Raw genomic sequence first — 14623 nt, 5'->3', positions numbered from 1 at the left:
TAATCATTACTTTTTAGTTTTCAGAATCTGGCAAAGAATGACAAGCATATTATTTTTCCTAAAATAGGTATTTTTGTTCTGTTTGAGCCACACTTTAACCTAGGTAGCTCCCTTAAAATTGAGCCTAAACACTGATTGGTTAATGCTTTATTTAAAATAACACAAATCAACCAAAAACAAAAAACCCCAAGCAAACAACAAATACCTTAATCATAAAAAGGAGACTTCTCCCTCCCCAGCATTATTTTTCTTTACTGTTCATTTGTTCTTTAAAAAATATTCCAGCCAATATGGATTCTTGGTTGCCTATCCAGATCAGCTACAGACTTAGTAAGTAGACATTAAAATAAACAGCATCTTCCGTGTCTTAACAAAGATAATATGGTTTCAGTATTTGGCTGTACAAAGCTTCTTTAATTCCTTTTTTTCTCTTCTTTTTCTTTTGTGACAACCTGTGATTAAAGGTGAAATTGCTACAAACCAGAGGAGAACGAGATGTTGTGGGGGTAGCATGTGGTCTAGGACGCGCACACTTAAAAATTCTTGATTAGGACCGAAAGTGTTTTTAAATCATGTATTAAAATGGTATTTTATAAATGGTTTTTATGATTTCTTTTAAATCATTACTAGGTAATAGCTAAGAGAAAAGAGGATTCTGGAAAGATAAAACTTTTGCTTCATTGGATGCCTGAAGACATGTAAGTATTTGGAATACCATATATAAATAATAGGACTGGTGTCTTATTTTTATTAATATCTTATACTCAAAATGACGTTAAGTTATTGGATTCAAATATAAAAGACTTACAGAAATGAAACCACAAAATATTTTGAAGTTGTCAGCATTAAAAAGATAAATCTGTGAAAGCTCTTAAGAGTACCTAGCTCAAGGTATAAGCTTTAAAACTACCTTTTAAAATTGTTTGTAATAAATACAAGTTGTTATAGCAACTTTAATTCATTTTTAGAATGTGATTATTTTTAGCATTTTTAATGACTCACTTAGGATGCAAGCAACTTTTGTCTTTGATTCTTTGTCTTTGTTTGAAACCTGTGCCTTTGTTTAAATCATTTATTTAAAAAAAAATTCTATTTTCCAGCACACAATTAAGGACATTTTATAGAAAAAGCAAGTGACCAGTTTTCCAGGAGTGTTACGTTTTTCTTTTGAGTTTTAGTACTCTCTTTTAGGGCAATTCTGGCCCAGATTCTCCTTAATTTAGATGTTTCATGTTCAGTTTTCCTTTTATTCTTAAATTTTTTTTTGTTACAAAAGGTAGTGAAGGTGTATCACAGAAATGTTAACAGCACCAAGAAAAGAATAAATTTAAATGAATGAATTCTCACTAAAAATTAATATGTGGTTAACACTTGTCCTTGTTATTAAATATTTTTCTACAATATTGTTTCCCAAACTTCGTTCTAAGGAGATGTTAGTGAATGTGATGTGAATTAAGAGTTTAAAAAATTGAGGGGGTGGTGTAGCTCAAGTGGTAGAGTGCATAATTAGCATGCACAAGGTCCTGGGGTCAATCCCCTCCATTAAAAAAAATAATAATAAATAAACCTAATTACCTCTCCCCAAAACAGACAAACAAAAAAATGAGTTTAAAAATAGATTTGTGAGTTTACAGAGCATGTTAGCATATTAAAGTAAAAAAATCTGTGATAGTCAAACTTCCATTAGTATAAAACATACTTTCCACTTCTTTCCCCCTCTTCCCTTCTGGGTTTTAGGAAGCTGCTACTCCAAGATATTTTGAAATGGCCATATATAATTTCTTTAATGAACTCCTTTTTACTGTACATTAGTTATTCATTTTTCTGTACTATTAAAAAAAGAGACATTAAAATCTCTTTACAAACTATGCAAAATGTTAAAGATTTTGATAGGCATTACCTTCCTGAAAGTTTGTACCAATTTCTCATCTCATCTACTACATCAGAGAGCTTATTTCTCTGGCTTATTATCAGCACTGGCCATTGGCACTCTTAAATTTTGCATTTCTTTGATTATGAACAAGATGCTTTTAAAACTGATTATATCTTTGGTGAATTAATGGTTTATATCCTTTGTCTCCCATTTCCTTTTTCCCTAATGAGTGCTCACTTTTTTCATACTGATTTTTAAGAGCTCTTTTAATATTAAGGTTATTTAAAAAAAAATTGAAATGTCTGTATGTTCTTAGTACTTTGGAAATCCATCAATCCAAATACCAAAATGCTTTCATTTGAATTTCCCTATAGGATAAAATTTCTTTAAATTCAGAATTTTGGTCACCTGTGCATTTTGTCTTTAAAGTAGAATTTAATCTGGTGGGATTTTTACTTATTTCTTTGAAACTAGGTGTCAGATTTCCATCAAGTCAAGCTTAAGCTCAGTAATTTCACTTAACAAGCTAAAACGACGGGAGTGTGTTCTAATATGTGTTTCTAAGTTTGATGTGGCTTTGCCGTCAAAAATTCATAATTCATTTCCAGATTTATGCCTAAAATTTCACCTTGCTGTTTTTTACCGGGACTCTGTGTTCCAATACTTAGATCTCTGAGTTTCCTTGTCTGGAAGCTTGTTAACTTAGGTGGCCCAGTAAGACTAGCAGAAAAGGCTGGGTAATGTGAAGGTATGTGAAGGGTAAGTTTAAAATTGATGTTTTTTTATATATATGACTTGTTTTTTAATTCATAGTCTGCCTGATGTGTGGGTGAATGAAAGTGAACGACATCAATTAAAAACTAAAGTAGTTCATTTATCAAAGCTACCCAAAGATACTGCCTTGCTTTTGGACCCAAACATATACAGGTAATTTAATTCTCGATTTGATGTTTCATGTTCCACTTTTTGAATTTTAATCTTTAATCTCCTTAAGTTTTGGATATAAGATTAGAACTTACTTTTAAGTACTTAATTACAAAATCAAGCACATGTTGCTTTCTGGAGCTTTGTATATGGAAATTACATCACAAAGGCTTATAACTTGTAGACTCTACAAAGATACTGTTTTGGTGAAGTTTATATGCCAGGTTAATTCCAACTTTACCTTAAGTAGCTTAGATTGTGATATACATAGTATTTTGAAAATAAGTGCCTTTTGTTGAAATACGTAATTCTTTTTATGGTACCAGAAATGTTGACCTGGGAGTATACCACATGTGTCCTAAATATCATTAATGGTTGAATTTTTTAAACTTATACTCTCCCCCGACTTACTAGAAGAGCAGTTTAAATATTATTGTGTTTGTTTTTAAGAGGTAGCTCAGCGTGTTCTCGTTTCTAACAATTTTCTGATCTGACCTTTGTTTTAGCGCGCTGGGCATATGAAGGTATAGGGGGGAAAAGGAGAAGACCCCAGCATTTCTGGCTATGTGCTGACTCACTTTGCTAGGTGCTTTACACATACTTCATCCTCACAGCATTCCTGTGAAGTAGGTGTTCCTGTCTCTGTTTTACAGATTGGAAATCTGAGGCAAGAGGTTAAATAGCCTGCCCAGGGTTACATAACCAGTACGTGACTGAACTCCATACTGCCTCTGTCCAGATGACATAAACTAGCATGATTACACGTGGTGAAAATGCTTAAAAGGCACTCTTAATGGGTGGACTTTCTGTATTTTAAAAAGGAATTGTAATTTAATATATATTTTACATAGGAACAGGCTGCATGAGAATAAGATGACATATGATGATTGATAAGCCCAAATATGAATTTAGCTATCATAAGGAGACTACAGTCTATGCCAAATTTTGAAACAAGTAAATCTTATTCGTTCTGTGACTCAACTATTTAAAATGTTACTCAACATAGTGGGATGCCTATACTTTGAGAAATCTCCTAAGAATGAAATTCTAACATAATGGCCCTTACCATGTAGGAACATTGAGATTCTTCAGTTTTCCCTACTCCCGACTTTTAAAGTATTTTTTGGTGAGGGTGCTAAATATAAAGAAACTTGTTTTTTGTGGGATGAGCTAGGTTATCAAAAATTAGAGAAGACAGTGAAATGACATTAAAGGAGAAGATTCAGGGACATCCACCACCAAAAATATGAGAAAGTTAGGATTTACTTTTCTCTTTATCTAGAAAAATAATTGAATATTCTTTATTTACTGGTAGATAATTTAGGGTTTATTTCTGCTTATTTTTTGAAAGGAGTAATTAAAATTAGCATTCTAAGAGAGTGGTATTTTGGGAGAGCCACCCTGCTATTAGGACTGGTGGTAAACATCCCCTTGGCAGTGCGTTGACAAAGGGGCATGAATCTTAATTATAAGATAAGACTAACTTCTGTGTTTCTGCCCTGCATTCTACTCCCCACTCTCTGTAGGTCTTCCTCTTTCACAGAATCAGCTTACTTTTGCTGTTCTTATGCTATGTAGGAAGCAATTTGGTATTTTTAGTGAAAAGTGACCAAAAAAAATCATTTAAGCTCAGAACTGATATCCAGAAATACATAGGAATTGCATATCACATGTTCTCTCTGAGTGTAATTCTGTAATTCTGCAATTCTTACTGATTTCTTGGGTAATAAAGATGTTCTTAAGACATATTAAATGCTTCTGTGGAATTAATCTTCTTTAACTGTAAACCACCCTCCACCCCATCTTAACATTTAATGTTAATAATGGTGGAGTCTAAACTTCCATTGCTTCTACTATTCCAGTAGTTAGAGTTAAGTCTTCCCTAAAGTGGTACAGAGTCGTAGGACCCCCTACATTTGCCATAGTGTAACATTTTAACAGTGCCTTGATTTTGATTGAGAAAACTTGTGAAATTAAGTAAGAGGGGGAAAAGCAATTATTCTGATTTGTTTTAGGAGAAATAACTTGCATAACTTATGCATATCTCAAAGTAAAAGCATGGCAAACCTTCCAAAAAAATGATATTAACAAAATATGAATGAATATCATATTTCAAAATATGAATAAAAAGAACATATTTGAGGTTTAAATATTAGTTTTAAAGTTCTCGTTCATTAAAATGTATGTGTTAAACATGATTTTTTTTAGAAACACATCAGGCTACATAAAAAGAATTTATTAAATAGCTATATTATGTAACTAAATTTATGTCCCATTATGTGAATGCTTTGGAAATAAATAGTAATGATGATCAGAGATCGTCCCATTGCCTACATTGCCTATTTTTCATACATATTTGTATTTTTGAATCACTTGTTTTCCTGCAGTTGAATAAAAGAATATTCCTTTTTCTCTTTTTCTAGAACAATGCCGCAGAAGAGGTTGAAGAGGTAAAAAATAAATAAATACATAAAAAGCAAACAAGCGGGGACACCTGCAGTCTTAGTCACTGACAATGGGTTTAGTAAAAGTTGCACATTAGAGTCAACCCCTTTCCTTTTTTTGTTTCTTAAATCCAGTATTTAGAATAATATTTATGCTTAGTGTAAACATTCTGTGAATGAAGTAGGCTCTTCTGTGGAATATATTAATATATTACTGTATATCCACATTTTCATGGAATGGTACTGTGGGAGACTGAGCAAACACTCTTCTGGCAACTTAGTGGAACAGCTTCTTAAAGGCTTTGCATGCTTGCTGCTTTAAGCTGCTTTTTTTTTTTTTTTTTTTAAACCCTTTAGTGATTACAGTAGTTTATATTGGAAAAACAATTACAACATGTGCCCTTACAAATACCAAAAGCACTGTAAGGATAATTGTCTTGACAGTGTCTATTGATTTGAAGTCATATTAGGAAATACTTAGACAATGAAAATTATCAAGAGATAATTTACCTTTCAATTATGATAAATAGATGTGATTGGTTGCCATTTGTGTTCTTTTGCAGAACTCTGATAAGAAAAGTGTTCAATTTGTATTTAAGCAAACAGTGAACGACATTTGCAATCAACTAAAAATTCGTCTATCGAATTAGGGCTGAAAATTTCTGTTAAAGAGTGTTGCAGTATGTCTGGTGGCTCCCCTTTCAGGACTAGGGTTATCTCATGGAGTACAGTATGTTAATATTTACCTATATAACTAATCTGTTAAGCGGTTTTTGAAAAACCTCTATTTCAAATTATTTGAATAATCCTCATATTTTCATTTTAACCTATATAAGCCTCTAATTTTTTTTTTCTGAGGAAAGCATTTGGTTTATGAGTTTTTTTCTTAACATAAAAATTGTATTTTTTTTAAAAGTATCTTCAAACTGAATCCTTTATACACCAAAGTTGGTTTTGAAAAGGAAAATAAAATCACTTTCTTGCTTAGTAAGCAGGAAGCCATATGGATTTTTTTTAACTTACAGAAATGGAAATAAGTGTAACTTGTTAGTATTGTATCAAACAAATGTTGCATAGAGATAATAGAACATTGCTTGTAAATAATTCAGCAGATTTGTAATATATTTTTATATTATGAAATGTACTGTAGATGTTTTTCTAGAGGCATGAAAGTTAAATGTATATATTATGGGTAGAAATAATATTGAAGGATATTGTAATTCACTAGTGCTGCCAGAGGAATTGTTAATAAAGCACCTTCTTTAACAATAAATGTCTTTTGCAGACTTAAGGGACTATGTACTACTGTTAATATCTATAAGAACAAAACACATTGAACATCCTTCCAGAAAGTCTTTGAGGGAGGACCTATACCCATAATAGAATTATGGCACTCATTTCTGACAGTGACCGTGAAATCAATTATTTCCTTACTGTTGGAAGGACATATTGTAAAGTATGTGGTTATATGCAGTCAAACTGCAGAAAATACTCCTGATTGAGGAGTCTTCACTTTACTACAGTGATATAAACCAGCAGTTTTTACACTAAAATTTTTTAAAGAAATGATAGACAAAAATATAGAATTAATAAGCCTTTGGTTCCAAAATGGGAAAGGTTCCATGATACATAAATCATTTCTCATTTACTTAAAAAAACCTAAAAAATAATAAAAAAAAATTATGGGAGACTTTATTCGTTAACAATGGGGTAAAGAGCTATATACATGAAATGAGTCATAAAATTAAATGAAGTGCAAATAAAAGCACTGCTACTATAAGACATTCTGGAATGGTTGTTTAATAAGGGTATTATTCATATGATCTGTAGCAAATGTGATTTTATTTTTAAAAAGAAAAGAAAAGCAGTGTGTTTTCTTACTATTTTTTTGTTTTCTTTTGCTTAAGCACTTCATCAATTGCTTTATTCTGTATCTACGAAGTAATCTGCAATCTTCTTTGTTCTTTTTAAATTTTGATTTGTTATAAAATTGCCAAATAGAAGTGTTTCAGATATATAGTTTGTACTTGTATTTTCTATTTTATTGCCTCATGTTCTTGTAAGTCATTCTTAACTGACCGATGATTGTAGACCTTGCCTGAATATTTTTTCTAATAAAACAAAGCAAATCACATTTAGCTTCAGAATTGTAACAATTCAATTAAGTTTTAAAACGACATCTGAAATATACATCTAATATTTTCTTCAGGGGCACAGCAAATAAACTAGTTTTCTCATCATGTAGAAATACTTAGACGTCAAAACCAAATTTCATGGTTTTTGCATCTGAGTACTCGATCACTCATGATGCTCTGCTGCTTATCTGACTTTGTTCTGATACTATTTACACACCAAAAGGAATATGGAATTAAAATCTAGTTTTATGACTTGTATACACACACACACACATATCTATACATGCAATTATGATTGGGAAGTGTCACTTTTTGGTTTATAATGTTCATTTAGTGATAACTATCCATCTGTGTTACTCCTCCTGCCCCTGTGCCTGCGTGCCACCCCCTACCCCCACTCCCGCCATATATGACGTATTTGTAATATGGCACCTGAAGTAATCATTGTGTTTTCAGCAGCAAGCAGAAGTGCAGCCCACGGGCATACCCATTCATTTACCTGGAACTGCTTTCTCCCTGTAGTGGCACAGTTGAGTCATGGCACTTTATTGCTTGAAAACCTGAAGTATTTACTACCTGACCTTTTAAGGAAAAATTTGCCAATACTTTGTTATAGTTGATAAAATTTTTGGAAAAATAAACCTAGACTGCACAACTTAATATGATAGTATTTAATATCACTTTAATATGACAGTAATTATCTTGGTAATAAGCCAGCACGTCAAATTTCAGTGAAGCTGTTTCATATACATTAGAGTAAATATTGCCATATTAGGTGCATGCACCAAGTTTTTTTTTTTTTTAAGATTTTACATTTGATTTCTTAATCATTATTAACATTTTGCCATTTGTGTTTTGTATTTTGTTTTACTCAATAGGGCTAAAAGAGATTTTGTAAATTAGATCATGTTTAAAACACAAGGCACATCTGCTCTATCTAAAAGAATCTTCGAAGTGGAAAGTATTATAAAATTTGAAGTTTTTATTTTTCTAATAAACTTACTTTTTCATATATAAATTTTCCCTAAAGTGGACACACATTACCTCTGAATTTCAGATGAAAGGAAATTAAGATGGACAGTAAATAACTCTCAGTGCATATTTTAAGATTTGTTTTACTCTCATCGGAAGCACTGATAATCATGTCAGTAAACCTTTGTGAAACTTTTTTCTTTCACACCTTAATAAAATGTTTTAAATATGCAAGTATTCTTAAAAGGCTAGACTTTGCTGCAGTTATTTAAGACATACTTTACTGTTTGCTATTTGAATTCTATTTTTCAGTACTATATAGTTGACAGAAGTGTTAGATATTTGAATAAAATGTAAAAATGGGAAAATACGGTTGGCGTCTTTAACGTAGTTGATGGGGGGTGCATTCTATATGGTTACAGCTTTTTTTTTCTCCTTTATATTTAAGTTTTTAATGCCTCAGCATAAGGTCTCTAAAAGACAAAGAAAAATTTTTAGTTTAGGTCGATTCTCATTATGATAAACTGTTACATTTATTTGTATAACAGCCTAGAGTTACAGACCTGCAAGGAGATCCTAATATATAGTCTTTATTAAAAGGGGAATTAGATTTTATGTTATTTGAATGTCATCTTTTTTTTTTAAGACAGAAGTGGCATGTTTTGAGGGGGGTTCAATGGAAAATATTTTTCTATTCTAAAAACTAGAAAATATTTCTTAAAAGGTAAGATTTTTAAAGAAAATGTCATATATTTGTCTTTTTAAATAAAGAACCTGACCCTAGTGGAGGGTGTTTTGCAATTCCAACACTATCTTTTATATAAATAAAGTCTGAGGGTTTTTTTAATGTTATTTTGTTATTTCTATGACCCTTAATAGTCTTAAAAATGGAACAAAATGCTGTTCTTATTTTAAATTTTAAAAAAGGGTAAGATATTTACAAAGTCCAGTTCATTCCCTGTATCAGATTTGCGTGGTGTATAACACATGATCCTATTACTCTGAAAATTAAAAAGGACTTTGTAAGCAGAGCAGGAATTGCAATTCACATATTTTTCTAGATCAGTGTTCTTTCTACCAAACCATACTACTTTTCACAGTGTGAAAAAGGAAATAAATGTACCTTGTAATACCACTACAAAGTTGTTTTCAGTGTTTATGCTGTGGCCAGTCCCTAGCATGATACATGGTGTAGTCTCTAAAATATTTGTAGAATGAGTATCATAGGTGAATACTTATTAACAGTAAAGTATTTTGGAGAGTATGGTTGAAGCAACCTGGCTTAAACCATACGCTGTTATGATGTTATTTAACTTTATATATGAACCTATAAAGGGAACTATACTTCAGTTTGTCTAAACATTCTCAGTGGAGAGAATTATTGATGTTATATTTTTACACAATTGTAATTAACCATTTTTAGTTTTTGTTAAAAATGTCATTGTGATTTTGATTTGCCTTTCCTTAATAATTAGTGATGTTGAACATCTTTTCATGTACCCGTTGGCTATTGTTGTGTATTTTTTGGAAATGTCTATTCAGATTTTTCTGCCCATTTTTTAATCTTGTTTTTTTGATATTGTATGAGCTTTTTATATATTTTGGATAGTTACCCATTATCAGACATAACATTTGCAAATATCTTCTCCCATTCAGTAAGTTGTCTGTTTGTTGGTGGTTTCCTTCCCTGTGCAAAATCTTTTTAGTTTGATGTAGTCCCATTTGTGTATTTTTGCTTATTTTTCGTTTGCTTTAGGAGACATACCAGAAAGATATTTCTGAGACCTGTGTCAAAGAGCATATTGTCTGTTTTCTTCTAGGAGTTCTGTGGTCTTATATTTAAGTCTAACCCGTTTTGAGTTGATTTTTGTGTACAGTGTAAGATAATGGTCTAGTTTCATTCTTTTGTATGTGGCTATCCAGCTTTTCCCAGTGCCTTTTATTGAAGGGACTGTCTCCATTGTATGTATTTTGCTCCTTTGTCATACATTAATTGTTCATATATGTTTGGGTTTATTTCTGGGCTCTGAATTCTGTTTTATTGGTCTTTATATCTTTTTTCTGGGAATACCATGCTGTTTTGATTATCATAACTTTGCAGTGTAATTTGAAATCAAGGAATGTGATACCTCCAGCTTTTTATCTTTATTTTATTTCACGATTGCTTTGGTGATTTGGAGTCTTTGTGGTTCCATATAAGTTTTAGGAGGTTTTTGTTCCACTTCTGTCAAAAACGTCCTCATGATTTTGATGGGAATTTTGAATCTGTGGATTGCTTTAGGTAATAGAGACATTTTAACAGTGTTGATTCTAACTCATGAACACAGGATATCTTTCCATTTCTTTGTATCTCAAGTTTCATTCAACAGTGTCTTAGAGTTTTCAGTGTACAGATCTTTCGCCTCCTTGGTTAAATACATTTCTAGGTATTTTATGATTTTTGTTGTGTTTGTAATTGGGATTGTTTTCTTAGTTTCTCTTTCTGTTAGTTTGTTGTCAGTGTATAGAACCATAACAGGTTTTTGTATATTGATTTTATGTCCTACAGTTTTACTGTATTTGTTTAATATTTTTAATAGTTTTTTGTTGGAGTCTTTAGTATTTTCTAGGTATACATCATGTCGTCTGCAAGTAGTGGCAGTTTTACTTCTTTTCCAATTTGGATGCGTTTTCTTTTTTTCTTGCCTGATTGCTTAGCTCAGACTCCCAATACTGTATGAATAAGAGCGGCTAAAGTAGGCGTCCTTGTCTTATTCCTGGTCTTACAGGGGTAGCTTTCAGTGCTTCACTGTTGACTATGATGTCAGCCATGGGTTTGTCATATATGACCCGTATTATGGTGAGTTTTCTTCCTTCTGTACCCATTTTATTGAGAACTTTTTTTTTTTTAACATAAGTGCATATTGAATCTTGCCAAATACTTCTGCATATATTGAGATGATCACGTGATTTTTATCTTTCATTTGGTTACTATGTTGTGTCGTATTGATTTGCAGTTGTGGAACCATCCCACATCTCAGAATAAATCCTACTTGATTATGGTGTATGCTCTTAATTATTGTATTCACTTTGCTGATATTTGTTGAGGACTTTTTGCATCTATGTTCATCAGTAATAATGCCTACAATTTTCCTTTTTGTATGTTGTCCTTGTCTGTTTTTGGTTTCAGGGTAGTGTTGGTCTTGTAAAAATCAGTTTGGAAGCATTCCCTCCCCTCCAATATTTTGGGAGGATTTGAGAAGGATAGGTATTAGCTTTTCTGTGAATGTTTGGTAGAATTCACCTGTGAAGCCATCTGGTCCTAGACTTTTGTTTTTGGGGGAGATTTTTCATTCTCTCTGCTAGTGACCAGTCTATTCAGATTTTGTATTTCAGAAGGTTGTATGATTCTAAGAATTTATCCATTTCTTCTAGGTTGTCCAACTTGTTGACACATAGTTTTCTTAGTATTCTTTTATAACCCTTTGTATTTCTGTGATTTCTACTGCAGTTTCTCCTTTTTGTTTCTGATTTTATTTATCAGAGCCTTCTGTTTTTCTTAGTCTAGCTAAAGGTTTGTCAGTTTTGTTTCTTTTGGGGAAAGAACAGCTCTTAGTTATATTGATCTTTTCTATTGTTTTTTAATCTCTTTTTCATTTATTTCTGCTTTGATCTTTATTCTTTTCTACACTCTACTGACTTTGGACTTTATGTCTTTTTTCTAGTTTTATGTATGAGGTTATTTATTTGCAATTTTTCTTATTTCTTGAGGTAGGTCTGTGTTGCTATGAACTTTCCTCTTGGTACTGCTTTTGCTGCATCCCATAGATTTGGCATGTTGTATTTTCGTTTTCATTTGTCTTCAAGTGTAGGAAGATAGATATATTTTTTTAATTTGTTGACCCAGCAGTTGTTCAGTAGCATATTAAGTCTGCACACATTTGTGAGTTTTCTAGTTTTTTCTTACAGTTGATTTCTAGTTATATAGCATTGTGGTTAGAAAAGGTGCTTGATTTGAGTTGAGTCTTTAATTTATTGAGACTTGTTCTGTGTCCCAACATATGAAGACTGTATATTCTGCTGCATTTGGATGGAATGTTCAATATGTATCTATTAAGTCCTTCTGATGTAATGTTTCACTTAATGCAGCTGTTTCCTTGTTGGCTTCCTATCTGGATAATCTATCCATTGATGTAAGTTGGGCGTTAATGTCCCCTACTATCATTGTGTTGCCATCAGTTCCTTATTTTAGGTCTGTCAATAATTGCTTTATGTATTTTGGTACATCTGTGTTAGGTGCTTACATATTAATAACTGTTATACCTTCTTGAACTGTCCCCTTTATCATTGTATAATGTGCATCTTTGTTCCCCCCCCTTTTTTTTTTGGCATGCGGTCTTTTTGTCTGATACGAGTTTGGCTACACTTGTCTACCATTTGCTTGGAATATCATCTTCAGTCCTTTCTCTCTAAGCCTCTGTTTGTCTTTAGAGCTGAGTCTCTTGGATGCAGCGTATGCTTGGGTCTTGTTTTTTTAATCTGTCCAAACACCCTGTGTCTTTTTGATTGGTAAACTCAGTCCATTTACATTTAGGGTGATTATTGATGAATGAGGACGTAGTTCTTCCATTTGCTCTTGTTTTCTGGCTGCTCTGTGTCTCCATTGTTTCTTTTTTGGCTGTGTGTTTCTGTTGCCGTTTTAATTTGGTAATTTTCTATGATGTTTTCCTTAGTTTCCTCTTTTGTTGTGTTTCGTGTCTCTGACTCAGAATTTCATTGTGTGGTTACCATGTGGTTTGTAGAAAATGTCTCATAGATGAGGTTCTTTTCCTGCTGATAGCATCTTATCTTCATTTACCTGTATGACTTCCATCCTTTTTCTCTTCAACAGTGTTTTTGTGGTCCCAACTTAATCCCTTTTTGTGTTGTGAGTTCGTTACCAAGTTGAAGTAGCTTTAGTTATTTTTACCTCATTCCCCCTTTAACCTTTATGCTGTGGTTGCTGAACAGCCTATTCTAATACAGAATTACAGTTTTTTTATTTTGTCTTTCACCTTATTCGAAGTTTTGTGTACTTTTTGCCTTTTCATTTCAGAAGAAAGAGCTCTTTTCATTTCTTGTAAGGCCTAGTGGTCATGAAGTCCCTCAGCTTTTGTCTGTCTGGGAAAGCCTTTATTTCTCCTCCATATCTGAAGGATAACTTTACTATAAAACTTCTTTTTTACTTGATTTTTATAACTCAACAGGTTAATAATTAGAGGTTTTCGTCTCTTGCTCTCCAATAGGTGGTGCTATAGCACAAGTTTTTGGTTTCTCTTACCTGCGCTGCCTCTGGTTATCTTGGAGGTTCAGCACCTTGCGCTGTCCCTGGCCTCTGCTGGGGGCGCCCCCTGGCGCCCTCGTTGCTGCTTGTGTCTCTGGAGTCTCTCACTGGTGGTGCTGCCTGAGGCACCTCTGGGTCGTGGACTGCCACTGCAGGGGAGGGCGGCGGGGGAAGCCAGGGTCATGGGTGCCTCTGCCCCATCTGGGGGTGTGGGGTGACACTGCCATGGGCATTGGGGGCCAGAGCAATGGGAGCCTCTGTGGCTGAAGGTATGGGGTTGCAGGCCCTGCCGTTCTCTTGGCCACAGTCGCTTGTGTTGCTGGGATGCTGGAGTCGTGTACACTGCCTCCCCTGCTGTGTTCTTCCTGGGCTCTGGGCTCGGCTGCTGCAGCCAGGGGTGCTAAGATCACAGGCACCGCCTGTGCTTTTTCCCTAGTTCTGCTGCCTCTGTGTTGTAGTCCACCCACCTTCAGATGTACAGCAGGTGGAATTCTTCAGTGTCCTGGTATGTTGAGCACAGGAACCTCCGTTGTTACAGATGTTTTATAGCTGTAGGCTGAAAGCATCACCACCCTGAAGGTGTGAAAATTATCTGGGAAAGCGAATGGGATACGGAAATGTAATGGATATAATAGGCCTGAAATAGCATGAGGTTTATCACCATAAATTTTCAAGTGAGAGTAAATGTCGTTACTATGTGCATCCTCCCCCAGCCATGGTGAGCTGTGGGTACGGATGTGGAGTGAGTGGAGGGTTAGATTGAACTAGAACTTGGGTTTTATTAAGCAGGGAGAATGGAGGGAGAGAATCCTGGGGAAGCATGTGGTCTGTGGAATCCAGTCTGGCTGGGGAGTACAGCATGAATAGGTCATACATCCTGGTGGGTTAGAAGAATTGTCGGACTTGCTGTGACTAGGGGAAGGGAAGAGGGAAGGCAGGGGTTTGTCCGGGTTTTGCTCATGATCCACTCATT

General features: G+C 33.8%; 1 protein-coding gene across 1 annotated transcript in view; it reads left to right on the top strand.

Annotated features, from left to right (window-relative positions):
* The window catches only part of AEBP2 (AE binding protein 2), a 51754-nt gene extending 44375 nt beyond the window's left edge, over positions 1-7379 (top strand). The window contains 4 exon segments of the mRNA XM_032473458.1: positions 631-698; positions 2687-2800; positions 5221-5247; positions 5805-7379. Of these exon segments, the coding sequence (XP_032329349.1) occupies positions 631-698; positions 2687-2800; positions 5221-5247; positions 5805-5850 (255 nt within the window). The 3' untranslated portion in view covers positions 5851-7379.
* Positions 7380-14623: the final 7244 nt, after the last annotated feature.

The sequence above is a fragment of the Camelus ferus genome, chromosome 34 (assembly GCF_009834535.1).
Source record: "Camelus ferus isolate YT-003-E chromosome 34, BCGSAC_Cfer_1.0, whole genome shotgun sequence".
Lineage (NCBI taxonomy): Eukaryota > Metazoa > Chordata > Mammalia > Artiodactyla > Camelidae > Camelus > Camelus ferus.
This window is presented reverse-complemented; position numbering and strand designations above follow the sequence as displayed.